The sequence below is a fragment of the Babjeviella inositovora genome (assembly GCF_001661335.1).
Source record: "Babjeviella inositovora NRRL Y-12698 unplaced genomic scaffold BABINscaffold_8, whole genome shotgun sequence".
Classification (NCBI taxonomy): Eukaryota; Fungi; Ascomycota; class Pichiomycetes; order Serinales; genus Babjeviella; species Babjeviella inositovora.
In genome coordinates, this window is record NW_017566845.1 from 430,966 (window position 1) to 453,667 (window position 22,702).

A 22,702-nucleotide genomic window follows, 5' to 3' on the forward strand; every position below is an offset into this window, starting at 1 on the left:
ATGTGTTTCATTAAACAAACGGGTTTGAAGTGCATAAAACTGGTTATAGCTAGTAAATATATTCAGAATATATGTTAATAACACTGAAACCAATCTTGAGGTCATGATTTTAGATCATTTCTTTTGATTTTATATATTTATCTCGCAAATGGCGTTGGCCTCGAAAACCGGAATGAATGAATTGTAATAAATTTAAATGCAGAGAAATGTTAGTGTATGATAGAAACCCATCGATGTTTTTACATACCAGCCTGATCTTAGCTTCAATCCTTTTATTCAGAACCTATGTCCTCAAATACGGTAAAGGGAACCAACCCCCGTGTAATCTCTGTATTTAATCGCTCCCCAAGATACTGTGGACTCAACTTGTGGCTCAACTTACACAGCATGTGCATGAACTCTAGGTGCCAGGCGTCACCATGAACGATTTCCTCGAGAAACACGGATAGCCTCTATACGTCGTTATCTAAGCTTCGCCGTTAACAAGTTCCGCTCTCCCGAGCTCTCAATGAGCAATAGTTCACCCGTGAGTGTTTATCCGAGAGAACACCAATTCGGATTGACAATACGCATTCGGGAACTCAAGTACCGGCCTCTCGCATATATATGGAAACCTTTCCCGTGCTTAACATTTCACCGGATTATTGTCCTACTTTCGCCTCAGAGTACCATGGTCTCTGTCACTGTCGCAAATGATGTTCCTTGGCAATGTGTGGTATGTTTCCCGGCGTCCAGTTACAAATCCCTTCACCAATGAATGGATACTAGGCCCAATTTCTTGGGGGCTTACTATTTCTTCTATATCCCATCCACTACAATCAAGGAAGGCTAAGTGACCATGCCATGGAAGGCTACTTTAGTAATTAAACAGACGCAGATGACACAAACCATGACATAGTGGATCTCCTGATACATTTCACGCCGTTCGTCCTCGTACCGGCAACACTAACTTTTGAATTGTCAGCCTGTACATATGCTCCTTTACGTCCCGTCTACCCCGCTGAAAAATTTCGATGCTCACAGCAATTTTCGGAGTATCAAGAAACTCAAGGAAGCAATATGCCATGAGACAGTGACAAGGCGTTTCCGAACTCCGCTGACTTGCCCCGCATGTTAAGACACGGAGAAGGTGGCGATTAGTTATCGTACATACCTGCTGTTCTTAGGAGACTGGCCCTGCAACCGCTTGTAAATTTTCACTTCTTTCTACCGCATTACTTAGTTTACAAGCATCCCGCAGCCTTCCATGTGCCCCATACTCCGACTTCGCTCCGCTACGGCAATGAAAAAAAAAAAAAAAAAAAAAAAACGCCAATCCGACAGCAAGCTTTCAACTGGTGTGATAATAATGCCGGTTCACTGCCGAGCCCATGGGGTGGCTTATCCGATCCTATAGACCCACTAACAGGCCAAGATTTACCCTAAGACGGCGTGGAATATACGGTGATCTCCTTGAGCGGATTGGGCGCACTAAACCTTGATAAGATATCGCGAGCTTATCGTCAGCCGCTCGCCGGTGTTGCACATGCGAAAAAGTTGTACCCACCGCTTGACTGGCCTCCCGGAAAATTGGCTTCTTTCGCGGAAACGTCCGTGAGTCTTTCCTCATGCACGGATGGACTTACTCACTGCGGAAAAAAAAACCTGGGTTTTGGCCCCTTCCATTTGCAAATACCCGGTCTGGCCACGAGTCGCGTAGAATATTGCTGCATGCTAAACTCCCGACACCACCAGTCATAACGTGGTCTGGCATGACGGAGTGCGGCCGTTTGGTTACTTCACCAGCGGAGAATGTCTTCCGGGAATACTATTGGTAGGCCACACGTGACTGGTTGCGGATATCGGCGAGTAATGGACTAATGGGAGGTTGCGTGGGAAAAGGGTTGATACCGGAGCGCACCGACGCCGGTTAGCGGTTTTAGAGTTGTTACCGGTCAGCCCAGTAAAGTGCTGGTAACATCAGGTGGCGCGTTAAGGGTGCATAATCATGTATATACCTGTGATTGGCCGGGAGCGCCGAACAACACGATTGCGCGGGGACGTGCCCGCACCGCATGCAGTGCACGCCCGATAACCGTGGAAGAGGACGCCGGTTTCGAGGGTCTTCACTCTCATCTCCGGTCTTTCCGAGTCACGTGTTTATTATGCTATGCAACAGCCCGACTTTGCCTTTCCGACCTGCATGGCACCGGCTATACGACGGCTAAAGAGCGTCAAGATAAGCCTAATCTGGCTGTCCCTGGCATCCCGTGCGTAATCGAAGACCTTAACCGCTCATGTAGCATTCTTGACGGTCGGGCATCTTGCGGCCTCGGGACATGATTTCCTGGCGTACATAATCCGTTTTTACATACAGGAAAAAGAAATTTCACACCATCTTTGGGTGAAGCAGGAAGCTGCGGGGCTCTGGCCGGGAAAGAATATTTAAACGTCGTTGGATCCGTCGGTTTATTCGAGGTTCAGCTTCTTCTCTCACATACAAACACATAAATAAAACATACAATATGGTCCAGCCACAAGAACCTGAATTCCAGCAAGCCTACAACGAATTGGTCTCCACCTTGGAAGACTCCACCTTGTTCCAACAACACCCTCAGTACAAGAAGGTGATCCCAGTGGTCTCCATCCCAGAACGTGTCTTCCAGTTCCGTGTGACCTGGGAGAACGACAAAGGTGAGTTGGAAGTCAACACCGGTTACCGTGTGCAGTTCAACTCCGCCTTGGGTCCATTCAAGGGTGGTTTGAGATTGCACCCATCCGTCAACTTGTCCATCTTGAAGTTCTTGGGTTTCGAACAGATCTTCAAGAACGCCTTGACCGGCTTGTCCATGGGTGGTGGTAAGGGTGGTTCCGACTTCAACCCTAAGGGCCGTTCGGATTCCGAAATCAGAAGATTCTGTATCGCCTTCATGAGACAGTTGGCCAGATACATCGGTAAGGACACTGATGTGCCAGCCGGTGACATTGGTACCGGTGGTCGTGAAATCGGCTTCATGTTCGGTGCCTACAAGCAGATGCAGAACGAGTTTGCCGGGATTTTGACCGGTAAGGGCTTGTCCTGGGGTGGTTCTTTGATCAGAACCGAGGCTACTGGTTTCGGTTTGATCTACTACGTCGAAAAGATGATTGAGCTTGCCTCCAAGGGCAAGGAATCCTTCAAGGGCAAGAGAGTTGCCGTTTCCGGTTCCGGTAACGTCGCTCAGTACGCCGCATTGAAGGCCATTGAATTGGGCTCCACCGTTGTTTCCTTGTCTGACTCCAAGGGTACCATCATCGTTCAGGACGGTGTTACCCCAGAGCAGATCGCCGCTGTCGGCGAAGCCAAGTTGAAGTTCAAGTCTTTGGAAGAAATCATTGCCTCGGCTCCAGCTTTCTCTGGCAAGCAGGTGAAGTACATTGCCGAAGCTCGTCCATGGGTCCACGTCGGCCAGATCGACATTGCCTTGCCATGCGCTACCCAGAATGAAGTCTCTGCCGAGGAAGCTGAGGCCTTGGTCGCTGCCGGCTGTAAGTTCATTGCCGAAGGGTCTAACATGGGCTCTGAAGCCGCTGCTATTGATGTCTTCGAGGCTCACCGCGCCAATGGTGTCTGGTATGCCCCAGGTAAGGCCGCCAACTGTGGTGGGGTTGCCGTCTCTGGTTTGGAAATGGCCCAGAACTCCCAGAGAGTCTCCTGGACCGACGATGAAGTTGACTTTAAGTTGAAGGAAATTATGGTTAACTGCTTCAACAACTGTTACGACACTGCTGTTAAGTATGCCCCAGAGGAAGGCTTGCCATCCTTGTTGAAGGGTGCTAACATTGCTGGTTTCCTCAAGGTTGCCGACGCCATGTTCGCCCAGGGTGACTGCTTCTAAATCTCCGGGATCCCGTTATACTAATTTTTGTTTTACTATCCTGGTGATGTTTTTTTGCATGTTTTCGTTTTCTGTTCTATTTAGTTTTCCTTTCATATATTGGTGTTTGATACATAATAACGTTTGGCTTTAAAAGATTTAGGAATATCGAGTATGGACTGGAAAGTTCCACCAAAAGAGCGTTGCTCTCGCCATAAAGCCCCCAGGCTTCGTCCATAAGTGGGGGTTCTAGATTGTAAGGATAAGCCTTACATGCACGCACCGGAGCTGTATTTCAGAATTTGTTACAACCTTGTAACGAAAAAATAATTCCAAATTCGACTTATTCAAAGGTTGTGAGAATTCAACCTCTCAACTTCGACAATTTATGATGAAATCATAATGTATATCAATTTCTCACCAATCATTCTTTTATAATATCCCCTGCCCATTGCACCCTTTCAACTCACATTCCGAGAAGGTCGTGCACGTCCACTTTTCAGATCCAATGTATGCCAACTCCGCTGCGAACCGCTTGGGTAAATTTAGACGCTACACTATGGAGCTCCAGCGGGGGTTTGCTACTGTGCCATCGTCCTTTTTGTAATATAATAAGTCCCCAAGAACCTACGGCTTAGTTTACCCTCATTCATTTGCATCAAGAACCATGCCATCGATATTGGCGCCCCGCGATGGCTCTCCACAACGGTATGTATGACCTTTATTTCAATCGGTTTTGGGGGTTTACGCTACGCGGTTGCATCTTCTTATGTGTCATATCACGGCAGCTTCTATAAAAAGAGCTCATCCAAAGATAAGGCGTGCCAATTCTTGTCAAGTGGAGTCGGCCATGCGAGCTACCTCCTTTTTTTTTTTGCCGCCTAGAGGTCGCCCCAAGAGTGCGATCTCCCATACTATGTTTCCAATGTTTTGTATTGGCACTCCCATTCACTACTAACCTATAGTACCATTTCCTGGTCGAAACACGGCTTCGTGGCGTACGTGCCACAAGAGCACGGCACCGCGCACAATCTCTGCCTCACATACCTCGAAACGGCTCCCGGTGAAACCTGGCAGCTTGCCCCGCCCCAAAACCTTGTGGTGCGTGCACCTGGCCAACACGCCAGTCCAGAACCCCGTGCGGAACCCCGTGCTGAGGCGTTTCCACGTTTGGATGTCTTAAGCTGGAGTCTTTCCGGGACGGACCTCGCAGCCATCGACGTGCACGGTAACATGACCATGCTCATTGCGGGTGCCGAGCGCAACCTTACGCAACCTGGCTACAGCTCGTCGTCGTACAACCGCCTTGAGATCATCTACCAGGATACAGCCGCACAGGCGGCGCTTGTAACTACCACCAACAACAGCTTCGACTTGGTGCTCCAACAGAGCGCGGCCACGCCCGCCGTGCGTGCCCCCTTGGGCAGCTACGTCCAGCGCTACTTGGAAGACTCTCCATCTAAGGTCATTGCGTTCAAATGGTTGAACTTGGACAAGCCCATCATTGCGTGTCACCCCGCGGTACGTATGGAAACCACGGCCGACGCCATGAGCTACAACGTGGCCGCATCGTTAAATGCGCAGATCCGCACGGAGGCCGCGCGGTCAACAGGACTCGCAGTCGAGACCGAAATACCCGTGCCCAACTACGCGTACACGTACGGGGTACAGCAGTACAAGGCACACGGGCCTATGCACCCGGTACCCAACAAGCAGGCGTGCCTCGCGGTGCGACGCAACGGCGAGGTAGTGTTGTGGTACCAGGGCGAACACGGACTCGACTACCATCGGATGACGCGCGCATTGGATGCGGCTAGCACGGACCACTGGCTCAGCCACACGGCCATCGGGTTTCAGCGCGACGGCCTGATCATTGTTGCGACATTCAGTAACCAGACGCGTGAGGTGCGCCTCTATCGTGTAACCGTCAACTGGGGCTATCTTGTGACGTCGTCCGTCAACCAACTCAAGAGCCCCGCGTACCAGACGCCCGACGACAAAAAACTGCCGCTGCCTGCACTCACCGTTACGCGGATCCTCCGTGAGAAGGTACTCACACGTGACGACACGCGTAACGCGGATGGCTCGCCCGCGACGCTCACCCACATCGAGCTTATCTCGCCGAACTACAACTCCGACACTGAGCTCGACCTTTTGCTCGCGTTTGAGCACGACGGGTGCACAGCCATCCATCGCTACCAGCTCAGTGACCAGCCACTCACGCTTCACGCCGCGTTTCTTGGCCTTGGCGAGCGGCGCGGCACCAGCGCGGCAGCTGCGGCCGGTGCGTCGCTTGTGCTTAAGGAGATGCTCCGCACCGCACAGCGTGTGCTCTCTATTGGTGCGTGCTCACACGATACATACGTCGCGATCACCTACGCTAGCGGTGAGGTGGATCTTGTCAACCGACGCACGCAGAAGCGCGTGCACGCATCGGTTGTGGACGAGGAGGAGCCACGTTTGCTCCCATCGACAATCTTTTCGATCTTCGACGTGGGGTACAAGCTCCCCCCGCCGGTGTTTGCGCCATTGGTGATGCTTCTTTCACCAAATCTCTGTGGATACATAGCGATGGGCGAGGGAGGTTTGGTGTATCAGTGTGCGGTGAGAAAGTGTATTCCAGCCAGGCTCACAAGCCAGACGAACCAGACGAGTCGTGACGAGGGAGTTACCTCTAGTTTCGTGAGTGATAGGGTTTCAAATCTGTCTGACCCTAACTTTTCAAATCTCACGAGTAATGTGTCTTTCTCGGGAGATGACTTTTCGCCAACCTCGTCAGAACTCGCTCAGGTTAGTTTTATCAACGAGTCTATGCTCAGTACTGTTGTTGCCCTTGCCTACCGCTACTCTGCCGCGTGTTTCTCATCATTATACTCTGATGACATGCTTGCGGTCATCAAGCACGAAATCGCCGCGCTCACCGCAACACTTACCGCACTCGAGCAGATCCCGCTCGCCACCAAGACTGAACTCGCGGACAACTTTATCCTTTCGCTCCTCAAGGAGGCTCACAAGGCGATCAACTTTTCGTTGGACTACAACCGTGACCAGATTGAGCGTCTTCTCACGAGCCCGCCGTTGCAGAAGCTCTTGAGTTTGCAGTCGGCCATCGGGCGTAACCCGTTCAGTGGCGAGGACGTGAGTGTGCACGTGGCGGAGGCGTTGCTCACGTTGCGGATGGTGTCGTTCGGGCTCATGCTTACGCTCAAGTCCGTGTACCAGCAGTACCACAAGGTTCAGAAGAAGGTGGTGCCATCCAGCACGGCGGAGACGGCGCTCGAGTACAACTTCCGCGCGGAACACTTTGCGTCGGTGCTCGGGATAGTGCGCTGGGGTATGGACTTGATTATCTTGATCAACCAGGACATGCTCGACCTCCTGTCCCGGGTAGACACACGCGCGCTCCATGAGGAGGACGCATACCGCCGCCAGCAAAAGCTCCTCAGCTCCTCCATTGCGGCGCCTCTCCTCCTCGGCAAAATCCCACGTGCATTGCTCCTCTACTGTATCGTGGGCATCAAGCGACTCTATGAGACGCTCAAGAAGCTCGCGGCCGAGGCCGCGCACGTGGATGTGCCACAATCCATCGTGGAGTCCAGCACGCGCTTGAAGGATATCATTACGAGCAGCCCCGTTCCTATTGATCGCTTTGAGTTGTTCCTCACGGGCGTGGACAAGCTCATTCGCTCATGGGAACTGTCCATGAAGGCACAGACTTCGGGTGGCAATGTTGTGGTTGCCGGCCCGCCCAGCTTCAGTGCTTTGGCCCTCGAGCTGACCTTGGTGCTTCAGGGCCGCGTGCCGTTCCAGATGTTCGAACACCGGTCGTCCTTCACCAACTCTGACCGCTCACTCTTGCTAACGTTGATGACTAACTATCAAATTCAGCTAAAACCCAAGGTAAACTTGGTCAGCTTATTCTTCTACGACGTGCGCTGGTTAGGCTTGACCGTGGGTGCGAAAACAGGGGCTGACGGGTCGGCGCAGTACGATAGTCTCCGCAAGACGATGCTTATTGGGGACGCACGGCTCCGAAAGTGTGTGCGATGCGGAACATGTTCTGCGGTGAAGGATACGTTTTTATACGCGGAAAAGTACGCGAGTTTGAACTTTTGGACGATTGCGCATCACCGGAATTGTGTGTGTGGGAGTTGCTGGGTTAATCTTTAGTTTTCCTTCGGTGAGCATCAACCCTCAGTAAGCATGGAATTCTGTCTACAAACCATTCAAGACCAGAGAGCTCAGGCAAATGGCCGCAATACCGCGCCGTATTTATGACGAATCCACATACAGCTTAGATTCGACTTTATGACCAAGGGCATTACAGTTAATTAAAGACCCAAATAGTGATGTTGATCTGCAATAAACTATCATATTATCAGCAAACCCATGTAAGTATATTAGTACGTGCTTCAAACGTTACCATTTCTAGTCTATTTATTTCATTCCATGGAATGAAGCAGTAACGTGGACGTAGGCGCAAGCGATTCAATTCAGATACAGGCACGGATCAGATCAGTTAGACTGCTTCGTGGCTCAACTAACCGCCTGTGGTCGTCCAGAAAAAAAATGCCGGTTACAAAGATATCCATTTTTGCTTTTTGGTTTCCCCTTGGCTCCTCGGTAGCGCCCTTGGAACCCTTATGATTTCACATACCTCCCCTTTAAATGCTTCAATGTGCCAATAAACCCACGGAAGCTCCCGCTCAACCCGTTTGCATCGAACCCGTCAAACACGTGTTCGACGTCCAAAATCATGTTAATCTGGGCCACTACTTGCGCCACCGCGGCAGGGTCCACGGCGCTTGCCAATTGTTGCGCGACCGATTGCTCGAGTGCATTCATCGCCTCGTTGACGCGCGCAACGGTGAGTGCCTCGTGGCGTGTATTATCCTTGATGCTGGTGGGTACGCGCGCAGCTACAGTCTCCGGTAAGTTTTCCGCCACGATTGAGCGCAACACCGCAAAAACATTTTGTACGCACAACATGTTCGCCTTGGCGGTCTGCAACTGCGTGATCTGGCGCAACACGTCCGTGTCGGCGGCAGAGTGGGATGCATCGCCCAATGCCGCGATTGTGCGCGCAACCTCCGCCATGTTGTCGCCGAGCGTGTAGACAGCGTTAGCCATGGTCTCGAGGTAGTACTCCAAGCGCGTAGTGCCGACCAAGTCATTAGCCTGGGTGTTGTAGGAGATGACAGAGCTTGCAGAGGTGGTCAAGCCCGAGATTTGTGTTTCCAAGTCACGGTTCAACTCGTTGGAGTAGAACTCGAGGTGTGCGATCAACGCGGTGCTCTTTGCTTGAAGCATCTTCAAGCCCGCGGGTGTCGCCGCGGCTCCGGGCGACTCGTCGAGCGACGCCTGAAAGAGCGCATCGAGATACGCGTGCGGCACAAAGTCCTCCTCAAAAAACATCAGCAAGGCCTCAGAGTCAGACATGATGAAATAGTGGAGATTAGTAGGGTGGGGTAGGGAAGCCCGAAGCTCGTCGTGTTATGTTGCATGATGGATGTATTTTGAGTCACGTGACTGTACATGCTACCGTGCATGATGAGGATGTATGGCCGTGGCCGATAGGATATACACCTTAAGCGTATCAAAGTGGGAGGCTACAAGATTCAGAAAAAGCGTGGTTTTACTAGAATGGAGTAAAAATACAGAAATGCATATAAATTCAGACCATTATAATTACTATTTTTATGACTTTAATCAACAGGTAGTTCAAGCTTGTACAATGCAACTCGCTCTCACGCGTAAATGGCAACCACCCCGTGCTTCCCCACGGCGTACACCCTCCCGCCTTCCTGCTTCACCTTATTAAATACCGCACTATCGGCAGCACCTACCAACCACGTGGCATCCCATTCACCACGCAACGCCCCCTCCAAACTAAACCTCACCAACTTGTCCATCCCACCCGCAACCACCAAGTCTATATCCACGCTCAAGCTCGTCACCGGCTCATCAGACACCTTAAACGACTGCAATGGGGCGGTCTCACCCAAACTCCACACCCGTACCATTCCGTTCTCGTACCCTGCAAAGAGCACGTACTGTTCGCTGTATGTCGTGGACCCAGCGAGGCACGTAACCGCCGAGTGGTCCACGCTAAGGAAGCTAACACCCATACTGCGGTCTGCAACGCTATACTGCTGGATGATCCCAGACTCGTAGCCCCCAAACACATACTTCCCCAGAACCTCAAACTCCTGACTCGAGAGGGGAGTTTCCGGAGTGACCGCTGGATCAGCAACCACCACAATGCTCGTGACGGGGTCCGCGAGGTCGCGGATGCGGCGGAACTCGTGCACCATCCCACCGGAGCCGCACTCCCACAGGCGGATGGACCCATCGCGGGATCCAGTGAGCACGTTGCGTCCGCGACCAATCATGGCGCACGCGGTGATTCGTGCGGTGTGGCCAACGAGCGTGCGTGGACTGGTGCCGTCGAGCGCCCAAACCCGCGCGCACAAGTCCGCACCTACCGAGAGGAGTACCTGCCCGGATGGGAAAAACCGCATATCGGTGATATCTGCGTGGTGAGCGCCGGGTACAGTGATCGGAGGTTGAGTGTTGAGCGTAAGGCAGCCGCGCACGTCACCGGTGGCGTACACGTTAGGCGCAACATCCAAGGCGGTGAGCTCGCACGGGGTAGAGGGACCGCACGTAGGCGCTTGCGCGGGCGTTTGAAGTCTATATGTAGAGCCTCCCACCGTGACTTTAAAGATATGGTCAGAAATCTGTTCAAAACCAGCTGTGTGAGATGTGAAAACAATCGCTCCGCTTTTGGGATCTTTCGCCACCATGACAGTGTGCTCTTCATTGGTGTCGTCCAAGGTGACCCAGAACGAATCGTCAGCGCTGCCGTTTCGAACGTCCGAAATGACGTTTGTGAAAGTCGACTGAATTGTAATGTGCTTCATTTTATTGTGGATGGCGAGATTTTGTACACCAGTTGATAGGTCGGGCATGGTTTGGGGGAAGAAGTGGGGAGTTGAAATGTAAGCGCTGGATATTTTTCAGCTCTACGCAGGACGTTAAATTCTGGGGTAGGATACAAAGCCCAGGCTAAAAGCTTAGGGCAAGCTATTGTCTGAGGATAGATTGAAGTATCCACATGTGCTCAGATGGGGCTTAAAATATATCATAAGCGGTAAACTCATTGAATTTTATTATCGTCCGACTAGAGATTATAGGTAACTAAAAATGGGAGCCAAGGCTCGTTCTTAGGGGTAGCTAAACATACTGGCTTAGAGCAACAATACAATAGCACACTTAAATAATAGGAACGTTTGAGGAATTAATCCCTTGAATAACATCGGCTCTCCAAGACGTTTAATAACATACACACTACGAACTATAGAGAACACAACTAGCCGAAACCTGAAACAACCCCTCATTCAAAAATCTACCGTACTTGTAAACCCTTGGGAGCCAAACATAATCAATGGCAAATTCTGCCACCGTTGTCGCCTAAAAAAATCTGTCAAACTACCTTTCTGTACCGCACTATGTCACACACAAAGTTTTGACTGTCCACCACGCGGTTCAAAACCTCCTGCCGGAAGATATACTGCCCCTTGTTTATTGCTTGCACCAACCGTTCGTTCGTCCGCTGCTTGAGCAAGCGCAAACTTTCTGCGTTGTTCTGGGCGTACTGCTGGGTGCTGGCGAAATCTGCGTCGTTGAAACCTGGCGGCGACACGGGTCGGCGCCAGCGGTCCTGGTGCCTGGATGTGTTTCGCACAATGTCTGCCGGTCCGTAGCGCCCCTTTTCTTCAGGGGCGTCCCACCGAGGCCCGTTCATCTGGAGTCCGTCCCCGGCCACCTTGTAGAAATGCTCACAGCTGGTGCAATCGGTCCCGTGGGCGCACTGCTTTTTGGCATTGCCCCGCAACACAAATTGGAATGCGTGACTGACGTTGTGGTTTTCATCTGGATTTACCCTGAAGTCCTCAAGGATCCACTCGCGAAGCGCAACAGGGTTTGTCGTGAGGTCCACATCATCCCCTAGAGTGCATTTCGTTTCCACGAGACGGATATTTTCCGCTTCTCGGTCGCGTTGCGTAGCTTTCTTTGGGAGGGGAAGTGGCGCAAACCCCATCTGAGAATCTTCGATCAGAAGGCTGTCAGATAATTTTCTCTTGGAAGAAAAGAGGAGTTGAGAATCGGGCTCGGGTTTTATAAATAGAAGCTGCGATTGTGATTCATGTTTTACCTGTAGTTCATCATGGATCTCTGTTTCAGCTGCAGAAGCCTCTACGTCAGAGCTGTACTGGGTGGCAATATCGTACTCCGACGAATGATGTTCGTGCCCTGCGAGGTTGATACTGGAGGGAAAGAAAGGTAATTTGGGGCTCAGCGCGGACTCATGAAACAACCCAACATGCCCTTCCTTCAAGCTTTCTTCGTTCTCACTGATCTGCGTGAGAGCATCATCTGAATGAAGTGTAAAGTCTGTTTCGTTCTTTGGGCTTATCACCCTGTGAGCCCTCGCGAGTGACATGTGCTGGGAGGTGGATGGTGGGGGTTCACGCAGATTTGATGGTAGAGCGGGCAATGGTATGATAACCAGACTAGCTGATTGCTTGAGAACGCCGGGCAACGGAGGTTCTCCCTTATATATCCTTGACTGTATCGCTGCTAAAGGGGTTTTTGGGTCTTGAAATACGTCTCCTGGGGTTTCCTTTCGTAGCCGCGTATTTTCTTCTTTAAACATTGCCAACGTTTCTTTCATCTCCGTATTCTCGGCTTTGAGTCTGACATTCTCTAATTGTGTTAGTACTATCGCCGCTGGCAATAGAGTGTACTCACCATCAAGAATCTTGCTGATTTCCTGTTCGTATTTTGCAAACCACGGCCTTGCAAGCTTGAGGAAATCATCCTCCATAGAGTAGTTTGGCATTGCTACTGGTATCGTTGTTGGGGTCCGCCTTCGCGTTTGTGACACGCTCTTTTTATTTCGCGTTCTGAGCTTGACGCGAGTTAAAAAATTATTGCTTTGACACCACTGGGCTGCCAACAATCATTGGGAAAGTGTGATTATACTGCAATCCCTCCCTGGATTTCGGTAAAATGCCAAGTGGTATGTGTTCTTAATGTCATATGTGTAACATTTCTATGGTACGCGCAGGTTTCACATCTCTGAGAGTGTTTTGCCAAAAACAAGATGTTACCCAACAGAGCCATACGTTAGCTTGAGATCTTACCCAATAATGCCATACACTAGCTTGAGATCTGTCGTTGTGTTTATGCCGCCAGTCACACTGACCAGAAGGGATAAGTTAACCTGTTACCTTGGAGTTTCACCAAATATCGACTTCAAGTGATGTCTCAGAATTCAAAATGTGGGGGATTTTCGCGGAGATCGATAAGAATATTCTCCGGATTAAAAACTGTAAACGTCCTTACGTTATACCTTACACTCGATAACTCCATAGCCCTTTAATGCCATTCAATCCAGCGCTTCTTGTGATTGACCTTCAATACGACTTTCTTCCGCCCGATGGCTCGCTTGCGATCCAGAACGGGCTCGACGTGCTCGCCCCTATCACATCGTTACTTGACCCTAAACATAACTGGAAAACCATCATCACAACCCAGGATTGGCATCCTGCTAACCATTGCTCCTTTGCCACCAACCATTCGGACACCAAACCGTTTAGCGTGGTGAAATTCACCCATCCCGAGGACGCTTCCAAGTCGATGGAAAACATGGTTTGGCCGGTCCACTGCGTCCAGAACACTCACGGAGCGGAAATTCACCCGGAATTTCTTGCAGAGTTGGAAAAACAGGGCTGGAATGAGCGGGTTCCGGTGACAAACATTCGCAAGGGATACTTACAGGACCGCGAGTACTATTCGTGCTTCACCGACTGCTGGCAGCTCCACCACACGGAGCTCCACGCCTGGTTGGCGAAGCATGAAATTACCGATGTGGTTGTTGTCGGTTTGGCCTACGACTTCTGTGTGTTGCACAGTGCCATTGACAGTGCTGCGTTGGGCTACCGGACGTGGGTGCTCACCGATTGTTGTCGGGGCGTGGCACCAGCGGAGAACAAAAAGACGGAGGAATTGTATCGGGAGAAAAATGTGAGGTTGATTAAAGGAATTCCCGACGGCCGTTTGCTTGAGCTGGTGAAAGAGAGTGTGTAGCATCAGCTTGAACAAAGTTTGAGAGCTAATGGTGGTGACGGCCTGAATACTTATCGGTATCCTCATTCAACCTAAACTCGAGACTAGTATTTACCCTTAAGTATTTTTATAGGTTTATTATGGATTGATTAAGCCAATCGGCCTTGGGAGTTTAAAAACATCTAGCGAGTAGAGTTAGCAATATCGATGAGGGATGAAAAGGTGAACTCATCTCGGTGTAACGTTTCGAACATGTATAAGCCAAGAAATATATAGGGATTTTGAAATTCACAAATACACTATTGGTTCTCAACTGAACATGATTTTAAGCTAACCAATTGGCTATAATCGGAGCATCTGAAGTTGCACTCCTAGTAAAACGCCGCGAGCGCTGCAGAAATATACTTGAACCGCCAGGGCCAGGGTCTAACTGAGTGGATATTAAACCATATTTCCAATACCGTTTCAGGGGGTTTATTATATAATATGACATTGAGACTGGTAATTTTGACAGGAAACATTCACCGAATCCAATTCCTCCGCTGAATGGGATGCGGTTCCCTTCTCCTGCATCATGTTGTCATGGCATTGACAGACTTTGAAGTTTATCCCCTGCCCTTTTACTTTACAATTGACTGATTACGAAACAAGGATACAGCAAAAAAAAAAGTGGTTAGACACTACTGCTTGATATTAAGGCAAAACTGTTGAGAACTCATCCCATGATCCAGTCAACTAATCTCACTGAGACTCAACAAACAAAGCTCCAATCGCTTATTGATAAGCTTCCCGAAATCATTTCAAATGCCGGCAGCTACGACGAATTGTACGGTTATCAGCTTTCCGAGGGCGAGTACCTTGAGCCAGACATCCGCGACGAACTTACCCTCAAGTTTCTCGTAGCCAACGCTTACGACGTGCCTACCGCCGAAGCTCAGTTAATTGCCACCCTTAAGTGGCGCCGGGAATTCAATCCTTTATCCGCCGCCTACTCAGAGAAGCATGATGATCTATACAATGCCATTGGGCTTGTCACCAAGTATCCTAACAGCAACAAGTTCCCAAACACTCACGTTGTGGTGTGGAACTTGTACGGCGCTGTTTCCTCGCCAAAGCTCTTGTTCCAAGACTTGCAGAAGTTTATGAGATGGAGAGTCGGGGCTATGGAGCGGACCGTATCGCTCTTGGACTTTACATACAAGGACAGCAACCAGATGGTCCAGATCCACGACTACGAGAAGGTGAGCTTCCTCCGCGTAGACGGAGACATGAAGAAAGGGACCAAGGAGGTTATAGCAACGTTCCAACAGAACTATCCCGAGATTTTGTCACTCAAGTTTTTCCTCAATGTTCCAACAGTCGTCAGCTGGGTCTATGCCTTGGTGAATAAGTTTGTGGCCAAGGAAACAGTGCTGAAATTCCACATGCTAAGCGGAGGCGATGTCTCGGAGTGGTTGAGCAGCAAGGATTTGCCAGAAAAGTACGGAGGTGAGGCCAAAAACTCCGATCTCCAGCTGCAGAACGTGATGAGCAAGGATGTTGTGGTTCCACAGTACGCCCAAGTGTTACTCCAAAAGGATTTTCTCGATGTTGAGTAAGTCGTTTAGAAGCTTCTTTCAATAGGGATATACAATTGTGGTGAGCGCCCTAAGTTACAAGATAAGGCATGTATTACATTTTCTATGTTTTACATCTATGCATATTTCTAGCTTTACTTGGATAATACCCTGCTTGTAAAATTATTTATGCATATTTGTAGGCGCATGGTAATTTAAGGTGCATGTCAAATGCGAGGTGATATCGGACATAGTGCCACGTATCAGCCTCACAGGTTGAAAAGCTTCTTCCTAATCGCCGACTCATTGCTTAACTTTTCGTTATATACCGTAAAATAGAGGTAGTGGAGGTATAACTTATATCATAGCCTTTTGGTTTTGTCTTTTTTTTTTTCACTCCAATATCTCATGCTTACGGCCACAGTCGGTGACTCCGTATCGAATGGACACGTAGACCCTGGAAAAAAGTTTGCATGCCTTTCCGATGGCCTGCGTCACCTTTAAATATTTTTAAGTCGCCTGGGACCCACCGAGTATAAATTTCCCAGTTAATCAGTTCATTATACTTTCATAACTGAAAATTCTTCTGCTAGAACATATCCACACCTTGTTACCGTTATGATCCAATCCACTACCCTAACCGAGGCTGAGCAGGCCAGCCTTCAAGAACTCCTTGAAAAGCTCCCCGAAATCATCACTAACGCAGATAACTACGACGAATTGTATGGCTACCAGCTTTCTGGCGAACGCCTCCAGGAAGATATCCGTGATGAAATTGTTCTCAAGTTCCTCAAAGCTAACGCTTACGACGTGCCTGCTGCCGAAGCTCAGTTAATTGTCACCCTTAAGTGGCGCCGGGAATTCAATCCTTTATCCGCCGCCTACTCAGAGAAGCACGAAGACTTATACGATGCCATTGGGCTTGTCACCAAGTGCCCTAACAGCAACAAGTTCCCAAACACTCACGTTGTGGTGTGGAACTTGTACGGCGCTGTTTCCTCGCCAAAGCTCTTGTTCCAAGACTTGCAGAAGTTTATGAGATGGAGAGTCGGGGCTATGGAGCGGACCGTATCGCTCTTGGACTTTACATCCAAGGACAGCAACCAGATGGTCCAGATCCACGACTATGAGAAGGTGAACTTTTTCCGAGTGGATGCGGATATGCGTAAGGGAACTGCGGAGGTGATCAAGACCTTTCAGCAGAATTACCCCGAATTGATGTCGCTCAAGTTTTTCCTCAATGTTCCAACAATCGTCAGCTGGGTCTATGGATTTGTGAACATGCTCGTAGCAAAGGAGACGGTGAAGAAGTTCCACATGTTGAACAGTGGAAACGTGACGCCTTGGTTGAGCGCCGTTGACTTGCCGGCAAAGTATGGGGGTGAGCCCAAAAATTCCACCCTCCAGCTGCAGAATGTGATGAATAAAGATGTGGAGATGCCAGCATATGCCCAAGTTTTGCTCCATGAGGTGTTTGAGGATGCGGAAGAGCAATAACCAATGCTACAAAAAGACGATGAAACTAGGATAAACTATGCATCACACGTTTCTTCAGAGCTCTTTTTGCACTGATAAACTCAAGGCATATGAGCGCTTCTATTGCATGTATTACTTTGAAAAGTGGTGACCATCTAACACCAGGAATAATCAATACCATTCCGTATGAATTTGGAGAGTTGTAGCATCGTTTTAAACCCCGATACATGTCCCTGGACCCCAAAATCTTTGATGCACTTTTTGAGCCAAAGGATATATTTAGCGAGCTTGGCTCGTTTACTGTGGTACACCGAACTATTAACGGAGCCGGAACGGACATAGACATAGACATTCTAGTAAGAACCAATACCCTATAAATCGTTGCACGAAATAATTAAATCGACTGGTGAGTGTTATACAGGAAAACACCTGATGGGGTGAGTCTTTCAGGTATGCCAGCTCCCGCCCGCCTATACCATGTTTCCTAAACCGAGGGGGCAGTTTACACCTCCCCATCTTGTCTCTATGAGTCAGCAGACCGGGAGGAAAAAGGTAGTATTCATTACAAGATTGAATGTCTCTAATCGAAATACGGCAATGAACCGCGGTAGCTCGTGACGCTCCGCGGGTCACTTAATTAGTGCGCTTCAAAGGCGCTCCACCATTCAGTCATTCAACTGACCTTGGAAGGTAGACTTGGCCACATGAATATATCATTGGGTCAGTACGCCCGCCTGCAATCCCCTGGAAATATGGATTTGATCTCTATCGATATGCTTCCTTAGTTTTGCCTTTAGACAAACAGATGAAGATCGCCGGAGTCACCGCAATTTGCATTTCTTTTTCGACCCGAGTCAATGAAAATCCGACACCCAATAACGCCAAGGATTGTAATTAGCAGCGCGAAACTTTCCACACCCAAATCCCCAACGGTTCGTGAAACCTATATCATGGCCGGACATTTTTTCTTTTTGCTTGTTTCCTCTGCTTTTTAACGGGTTGATCGTTCATTGCAAAACTAAGATATCGCATCTAGCTTTTGCTCTCAAATACCATCGAAAATACACACAAACACATAATGACTGACGTTGTTCTCGGGTCCCAATGGGGTGACGAAGGTAAGGGAAAGTTAGTGGATATCCTCTGTGAAGACATTGACGTCTGTGCCAGATGCCAGGGTGGTAACAATGCTGGCCACACCATTGTGGTTGGCACCACCAAGTACGATTTCCACATGTTACCATCGGGTTTGGTCAACCAGAACTGCCAGAACTTGATCGGTTCCGGTGTGGTGGTGCACGTGCCGTCTTTCTTCGAGGAGTTGGAAAACTTGGAAAAGAAGGGCTTGGACTGCCGTGACAGATTGTTCTTGTCTTCCAGAGCCCACTTGGTGTTTGACTTCCACCAGAGAACCGACAAGTTGAAGGAGGCCGAGCTTTCCGAGAACAAAAAGTCCATTGGTACCACCGGTAAGGGTATCGGTCCTACCTACTCCACTAAGGCATCCAGATCCGGGATCAGAGTCCACCACTTGGTGTCTGATGAGCCAGAATCCTGGAACGAGTTCAAGACCAGATTGACTAGATTGTTGGAGACCAGACAGAAGAGATATGGTGACTTCCAGTACGACCTCGAGGCCGAGATCACCAGATATGCCGCCTACCGCGAACAGTTGAAGCCGTTTGTCGTGGACTCTGTCGCCTTCATGCACAAGGCGCTTAAGGAAAACAAGAAGATTCTTGTGGAAGGCGCCAATGCCTTGATGTTGGACATTGACTTTGGTACTTACCCATACGTCACCTCCTCCTCTACCGGCATCGGTGGTGTCTTGACCGGTTTAGGGATTCCGCCAAAGTACATCAACAACGTGTACGGTGTCGTTAAGGCCTACACCACCAGAGTCGGTGAAGGTCCGTTCCCTACCGAGCAGTTGAATCAGGATGGAGAAAAGTTGCAGACCATTGGAGCCGAGTACGGTGTCACCACCGGTAGAAAGAGAAGATGTGGTTGGTTGGATCTTGTCGTACTTAAGTACTCCAACGCCATCAACGGCTACACCTCCTTGAACATCACCAAGTTGGACGTTCTCGACACCTTCAAGGAGATCCAGGTCGGTGTGGCCTACAAGTACAATGGCAAGGTCTTAGACTCGTTCCCGGAAGACCTCTACGCCTTGGGCAAGGTTGAGGTTGTCTACGAAACCTTACCAGGCTGGGAGGTCGACATCACCCAGGTCAAGACCTACGCTGAGTTGCCAGAAAATGCCAAGAAGTACTTGAAGTACATCGAGGACTTTTTGGACGTTCCAGTCGAATGGGTTGGTACCGGTCCAGCCAGAGAGTCGATGTTGGTCAAGAACTAGGTTTGTTTTATTTAGATATTTATAAATTATTTCGTTAAAAGAGTGTGAGGCCCAGCTCTATATGGTGAGATCATCAGCACACGTAGCGCCCTGTGACGCATAAAGTTTGATGCCTTCGACAACGGCTATCGGTCAATGCCTTTACGATTGGCAGTTTCCGATAAATATGGCCTTCTCCTGGAAACTCACATCAAAGATCACACCCCGAATACGGCTAAACACTCACATTTTCGCTTCTCTTCGTCAAGCAGTAGTCATAGTAGACCACATCATACGGAAACAACTGTCGCCACCGGACCGGAACGTACAAGAGCTTTCCCAACCCGGAGCTGGCGTCGGCATCGATGAACTTCTCGCAGTGGACCACCTCCCAGCCCAGAGCTACCTGTAACCCCTGCTTTTCATACACCACCTGAGCCTCCTTAGGACCCGTCGGCTGCGAGATGTCGACGTAGTAGTCACACTGGGAGAAGTCCACCACCTTGGAGGCATCAAACCTGTTCTCGTTGTTCATATTGGGAGGGACAGAGGAGATAGAGCCTGCCAAGGCAGCGACGTACGGCGTAAATGCCAATGCTGGGTCAACCTCCTGGAAGTCGCCTGGCAAGAGCCCGTTAAAGCCCGACTGCACAAAGCGGAGTCTGGCGTTTTGAGGCAAAAAGAAGGACGATGGGTAATGGTACCATTCTCTGCCCACACAGATATTTACCGGATTCTCGGACGGCGGAACGTGTGCGTACACACGTAACGGCGCGGCGTAGTTTTCCACCAAGTTGCGGATGCGGAGAAGCGAAACGGTCCCCAATACCCCTACAACCACAACCACAGAGAGATAGTTGATGGTCCGCTTCACAATTGCGTGGGATCTAATCCCCACCGTGTCAAGAATGAATCGGTTAGCACCGATAAACAAGTACTTTGTCGCCAAGGCTGCGGAGAGGTTGAGTAACGGGTAGATCGGGTACAAGAAGCGCTCCTCCTTGTGGGGCTGGGCGAAGAAACACGCGCACCAAATGAGAATCGGCACGGAGGTGGTCAAGTTCAACAAGTTGGTCTGGCGCTTGGAGAAGCGGAACAATGCGAAAGAGGTGAGGTTCATAACGACACCCAACACCGCGAGGAGCAACATGCCGTTGAAGTTGAGAAGAAGGTTGAGGAGGTAGTAGGAGAGCGGCTCCACCCCGAAAATATTTGGCCCAGACGTTTCGGAAGAATTGACTACATTGTACAAGACGATGTTGAGTGGAACGAACTCGATAGATCTCCAGGTTGGGAGGTCAAAGTTGTAGAAGAACTGATCGGTCCCTATGATGGCCGCACACATCGCGGCAACGGCGATGGAACTGCGTGCAACGAGGCGCCACATGAACGTCCAGCTCCAGTAGGTGTGGTTACTCTTCTCGTCGGTGGTTCCCGACCTGAACCATGTGATCAGAAGCACGTATACAAGGAAGGGGACCGCAAGCGCAAGCGCAAACGGCCAGCCGTACAAGCCAGCAGCAGCAAAGCCGACAATGGCACGCACCCCAACATTCACCTTTGTCCGCTGCGTGTGACCAGTGGCCAGCGGCGGTAACTGGATAAACTGGACAACCGTGTTGGTCGTGCAGATAACCAAAACCATCGCAATCGATGACGGAAGAAGCGAGATTGCGGCGTGCGACATCCCAGGAGAAATGATCTGGAAGAGAAGGAACCAGTAGCTCATTTTGACGCTGATCCTTTCGTTTAAGGTCTTGAAGAGCGAGAGCTCCGCGAGCACACTGGCGGCAGCTAGAGCGTATCTCACGGCGTAGAAACCGTTGATCTTAAACACCCGGGAAAGCGCCACCGGGAGGGTGAATGGCACCAAAAAGGACCAAGACCTGATGGCATAGAGCGGCAGGTACTCCCATGTGATCTTCCCGAACCCGCGCACGAGGAGGTTGAGCGGCTCGTAGTAGTTGAACACCTCGTCGCAGTCAGGGATGATCATGTTGTTGGCGCTGTAAAAACGCATCCACACGAGCCCAATCGCAAGTGAGAGCGTAATGGAAAACTTTGAAAGCGACTGGAATGTCGACTTGGGAAGTAGGCACGTCATGGCTGAACCTGGGAAAGAGGTTCAGAAGGTGCAATGTTTCATTTTGGTTGATTTAAACTGGCGGCTATATGCGGCATGGCGCACGTGATGTGGCATTGCCGTTTGTATGTATTCGGCGACCACGGGATCCTATTTCTGATTCTATTACTGAGTAGGACTGAGGTTTAACCAACTATTTCTTTTATTGGCCTGTTTTTTTTTTTTTTTACTAAATGGAAGGGTGTTCGGCCAAGGTTCATACCGGCCTTTTTTTCTTCTAGGATGAGGGTTTTGCCAATGACTGGCAGAACTACCAGGAGCATGTGATCGGTTCTGTGACTCTGGGCGGACTTGCGCCACCTGCCGGTGAGCCAGAATTGAAAGCGGCAAAGACGAGAGAAAACCACGCGTATACTTATAGTAGGAAAATTGATAACATAGATATTGTTGGTATTTATGTCAAATAATTTCCTGTGTCTTATGTTCCTTTGTCTTTTCGAAAGCAAGTGCCAGTAAGCGCTGGAGAGTTTATCTGATGTGTGTGGCATTACTCTTGGGGTACACATATTTCTGGTGAGTCCAAGTTCGTACGAGGCAGTGGATAATCAAGAGTATCCTCACAGATTTGCTATTCTCGCGTATTTGCTATTATCAAGTGTAATATCTGGTTAAACTATAATTGTAACCTAAACTTGAAGTTTCAACCGCTGCATCTCGCCTACGCCAACTGTCAGTCTTCGTATTGCAGTCTTTGGTATGGATCTTATCATTCATCCGCTAGAAGATACTTGCAAAATTTCTTAATCAGAGACTCCACAATACTTTGGGTTGTAACTGGACAATAACCAATCCCTGAATGTCTGAATTTGGCCATTTAGGTAGTTTGAATATCGTGGAACCCGCAGTGACGACAATAATTAATTCTTGTTCATGCTACACAACTTTACTTCGGACTTAGCCTCTTGCATCCCATCAAGGATCTCTCCAGAACAACAGTGGAGTCAATGTTATTCTCAGTACAGGACTCGATTATCAGCTTCACGTATAGAGACCGGTCTGCTTTGGTAGATTTTCCTTCACAACTGGGGCTCTCTGGAAACTGGGTCTGTGGTGAAAAATTGCAATGGTCCCTTAGCCGTCCTTATTCCTAGGCCCTTAACCTCTACCATACGCCTGCATCCACGATCCAGGAGTACATTATGCCATGCAGCGGTGCTAAGGGATTGATTGTACCTGAGACATCGCATAAGACGCACATGACTGAAGGATAGCCATC

General features: G+C 49.6%; 9 protein-coding genes across 9 annotated transcripts; 5 read left to right on the plus strand and 4 right to left on the minus strand.

Annotated features, from left to right (window-relative positions):
* The first annotated feature begins 2,312 nt into the window (after window positions 1-2,312).
* On the plus strand, window positions 2,313-3,992 carry GDH3 (glutamate dehydrogenase (NADP(+))). The gene has a single exon (XM_019129214.1). The coding sequence runs from the start codon at window positions 2,505-2,507 to the stop codon at window positions 3,855-3,857; it is 1,353 nt and encodes a 450-aa protein (XP_018984446.1). The 5' UTR covers window positions 2,313-2,504; the 3' UTR covers window positions 3,858-3,992.
* A 467-nt stretch (window positions 3,993-4,459) lies between these two features.
* On the plus strand, window positions 4,460-5,900 carry MED16 (Med16p; the record flags this gene model as incomplete). Its single annotated transcript, XM_019129215.1, has 2 exons — window positions 4,460-4,544; window positions 4,802-5,900. Coding segments are annotated over exons 1-2 (1,121 nt in total), but the record flags the coding sequence as incomplete, so codon positions are not given.
* A 2,871-nt stretch (window positions 5,901-8,771) lies between these two features.
* Window positions 8,772-9,263, minus strand: BABINDRAFT_19533 (Golgi transport complex subunit; the record flags this gene model as incomplete). Its single annotated transcript, XM_019131220.1, has 1 exon — window positions 8,772-9,263. A coding segment is annotated over one exon (492 nt), but the record flags the coding sequence as incomplete, so codon positions are not given.
* Window positions 9,264-9,474: 211 nt separating this feature from the next.
* On the minus strand, window positions 9,475-10,974 carry BABINDRAFT_162183 (WD40 repeat domain-containing protein). The gene has a single exon (XM_019129216.1). The coding sequence runs from the start codon at window positions 10,805-10,807 to the stop codon at window positions 9,584-9,586; it is 1,224 nt and encodes a 407-aa protein (XP_018984449.1). The 5' UTR covers window positions 10,808-10,974; the 3' UTR covers window positions 9,475-9,583.
* A 90-nt stretch (window positions 10,975-11,064) lies between these two features.
* BABINDRAFT_148190 (ssDNA endodeoxyribonuclease) lies at window positions 11,065-13,012 on the minus strand. Its single transcript, XM_019127204.1, has 2 exons — window positions 12,651-13,012; window positions 11,065-12,605 (listed from the first exon to the last, which is right to left on the minus strand). Exons 1-2 carry the CDS (start codon window positions 12,739-12,741, stop codon window positions 11,323-11,325), a joined length of 1,374 nt encoding a protein of 457 aa, XP_018984450.1. The 5' UTR covers window positions 12,742-13,012; the 3' UTR covers window positions 11,065-11,322.
* PNC1 (nicotinamidase) lies at window positions 13,013-14,467 on the plus strand. The gene has a single exon (XM_019127203.1). It carries the CDS (start codon window positions 13,284-13,286, stop codon window positions 13,989-13,991), a length of 708 nt encoding a protein of 235 aa, XP_018984451.1. The 5' UTR covers window positions 13,013-13,283; the 3' UTR covers window positions 13,992-14,467.
* Window positions 14,468-14,692: 225 nt separating this feature from the next.
* On the plus strand, window positions 14,693-17,023 carry BABINDRAFT_38262 (uncharacterized protein; the record flags this gene model as incomplete). Its single annotated transcript, XM_019131862.1, has 2 exons — window positions 14,693-15,145; window positions 16,556-17,023. The coding sequence occupies 2 exons, from the start codon at window positions 14,693-14,695 to the stop codon at window positions 17,021-17,023; spliced, it is 921 nt and encodes a 306-aa protein (XP_018984452.1).
* Window positions 17,024-18,080: 1,057 nt separating this feature from the next.
* ADE12 (adenylosuccinate synthase) lies at window positions 18,081-19,364 on the plus strand (the record flags this gene model as incomplete). Its single annotated transcript, XM_019131841.1, has 1 exon — window positions 18,081-19,364. One exon carries the CDS (start codon window positions 18,081-18,083, stop codon window positions 19,362-19,364), a length of 1,284 nt encoding a protein of 427 aa, XP_018984453.1.
* A 223-nt stretch (window positions 19,365-19,587) lies between these two features.
* ALG9 (dolichyl-P-Man:Man(6)GlcNAc(2)-PP-dolichol alpha-1,2-mannosyltransferase) lies at window positions 19,588-21,369 on the minus strand (the record flags this gene model as incomplete). Its single annotated transcript, XM_019131440.1, has 2 exons — window positions 19,588-20,740; window positions 20,783-21,369. Coding segments are annotated over 2 exons (1,740 nt in total), but the record flags the coding sequence as incomplete, so codon positions are not given.
* Window positions 21,370-22,702: the final 1,333 nt, after the last annotated feature.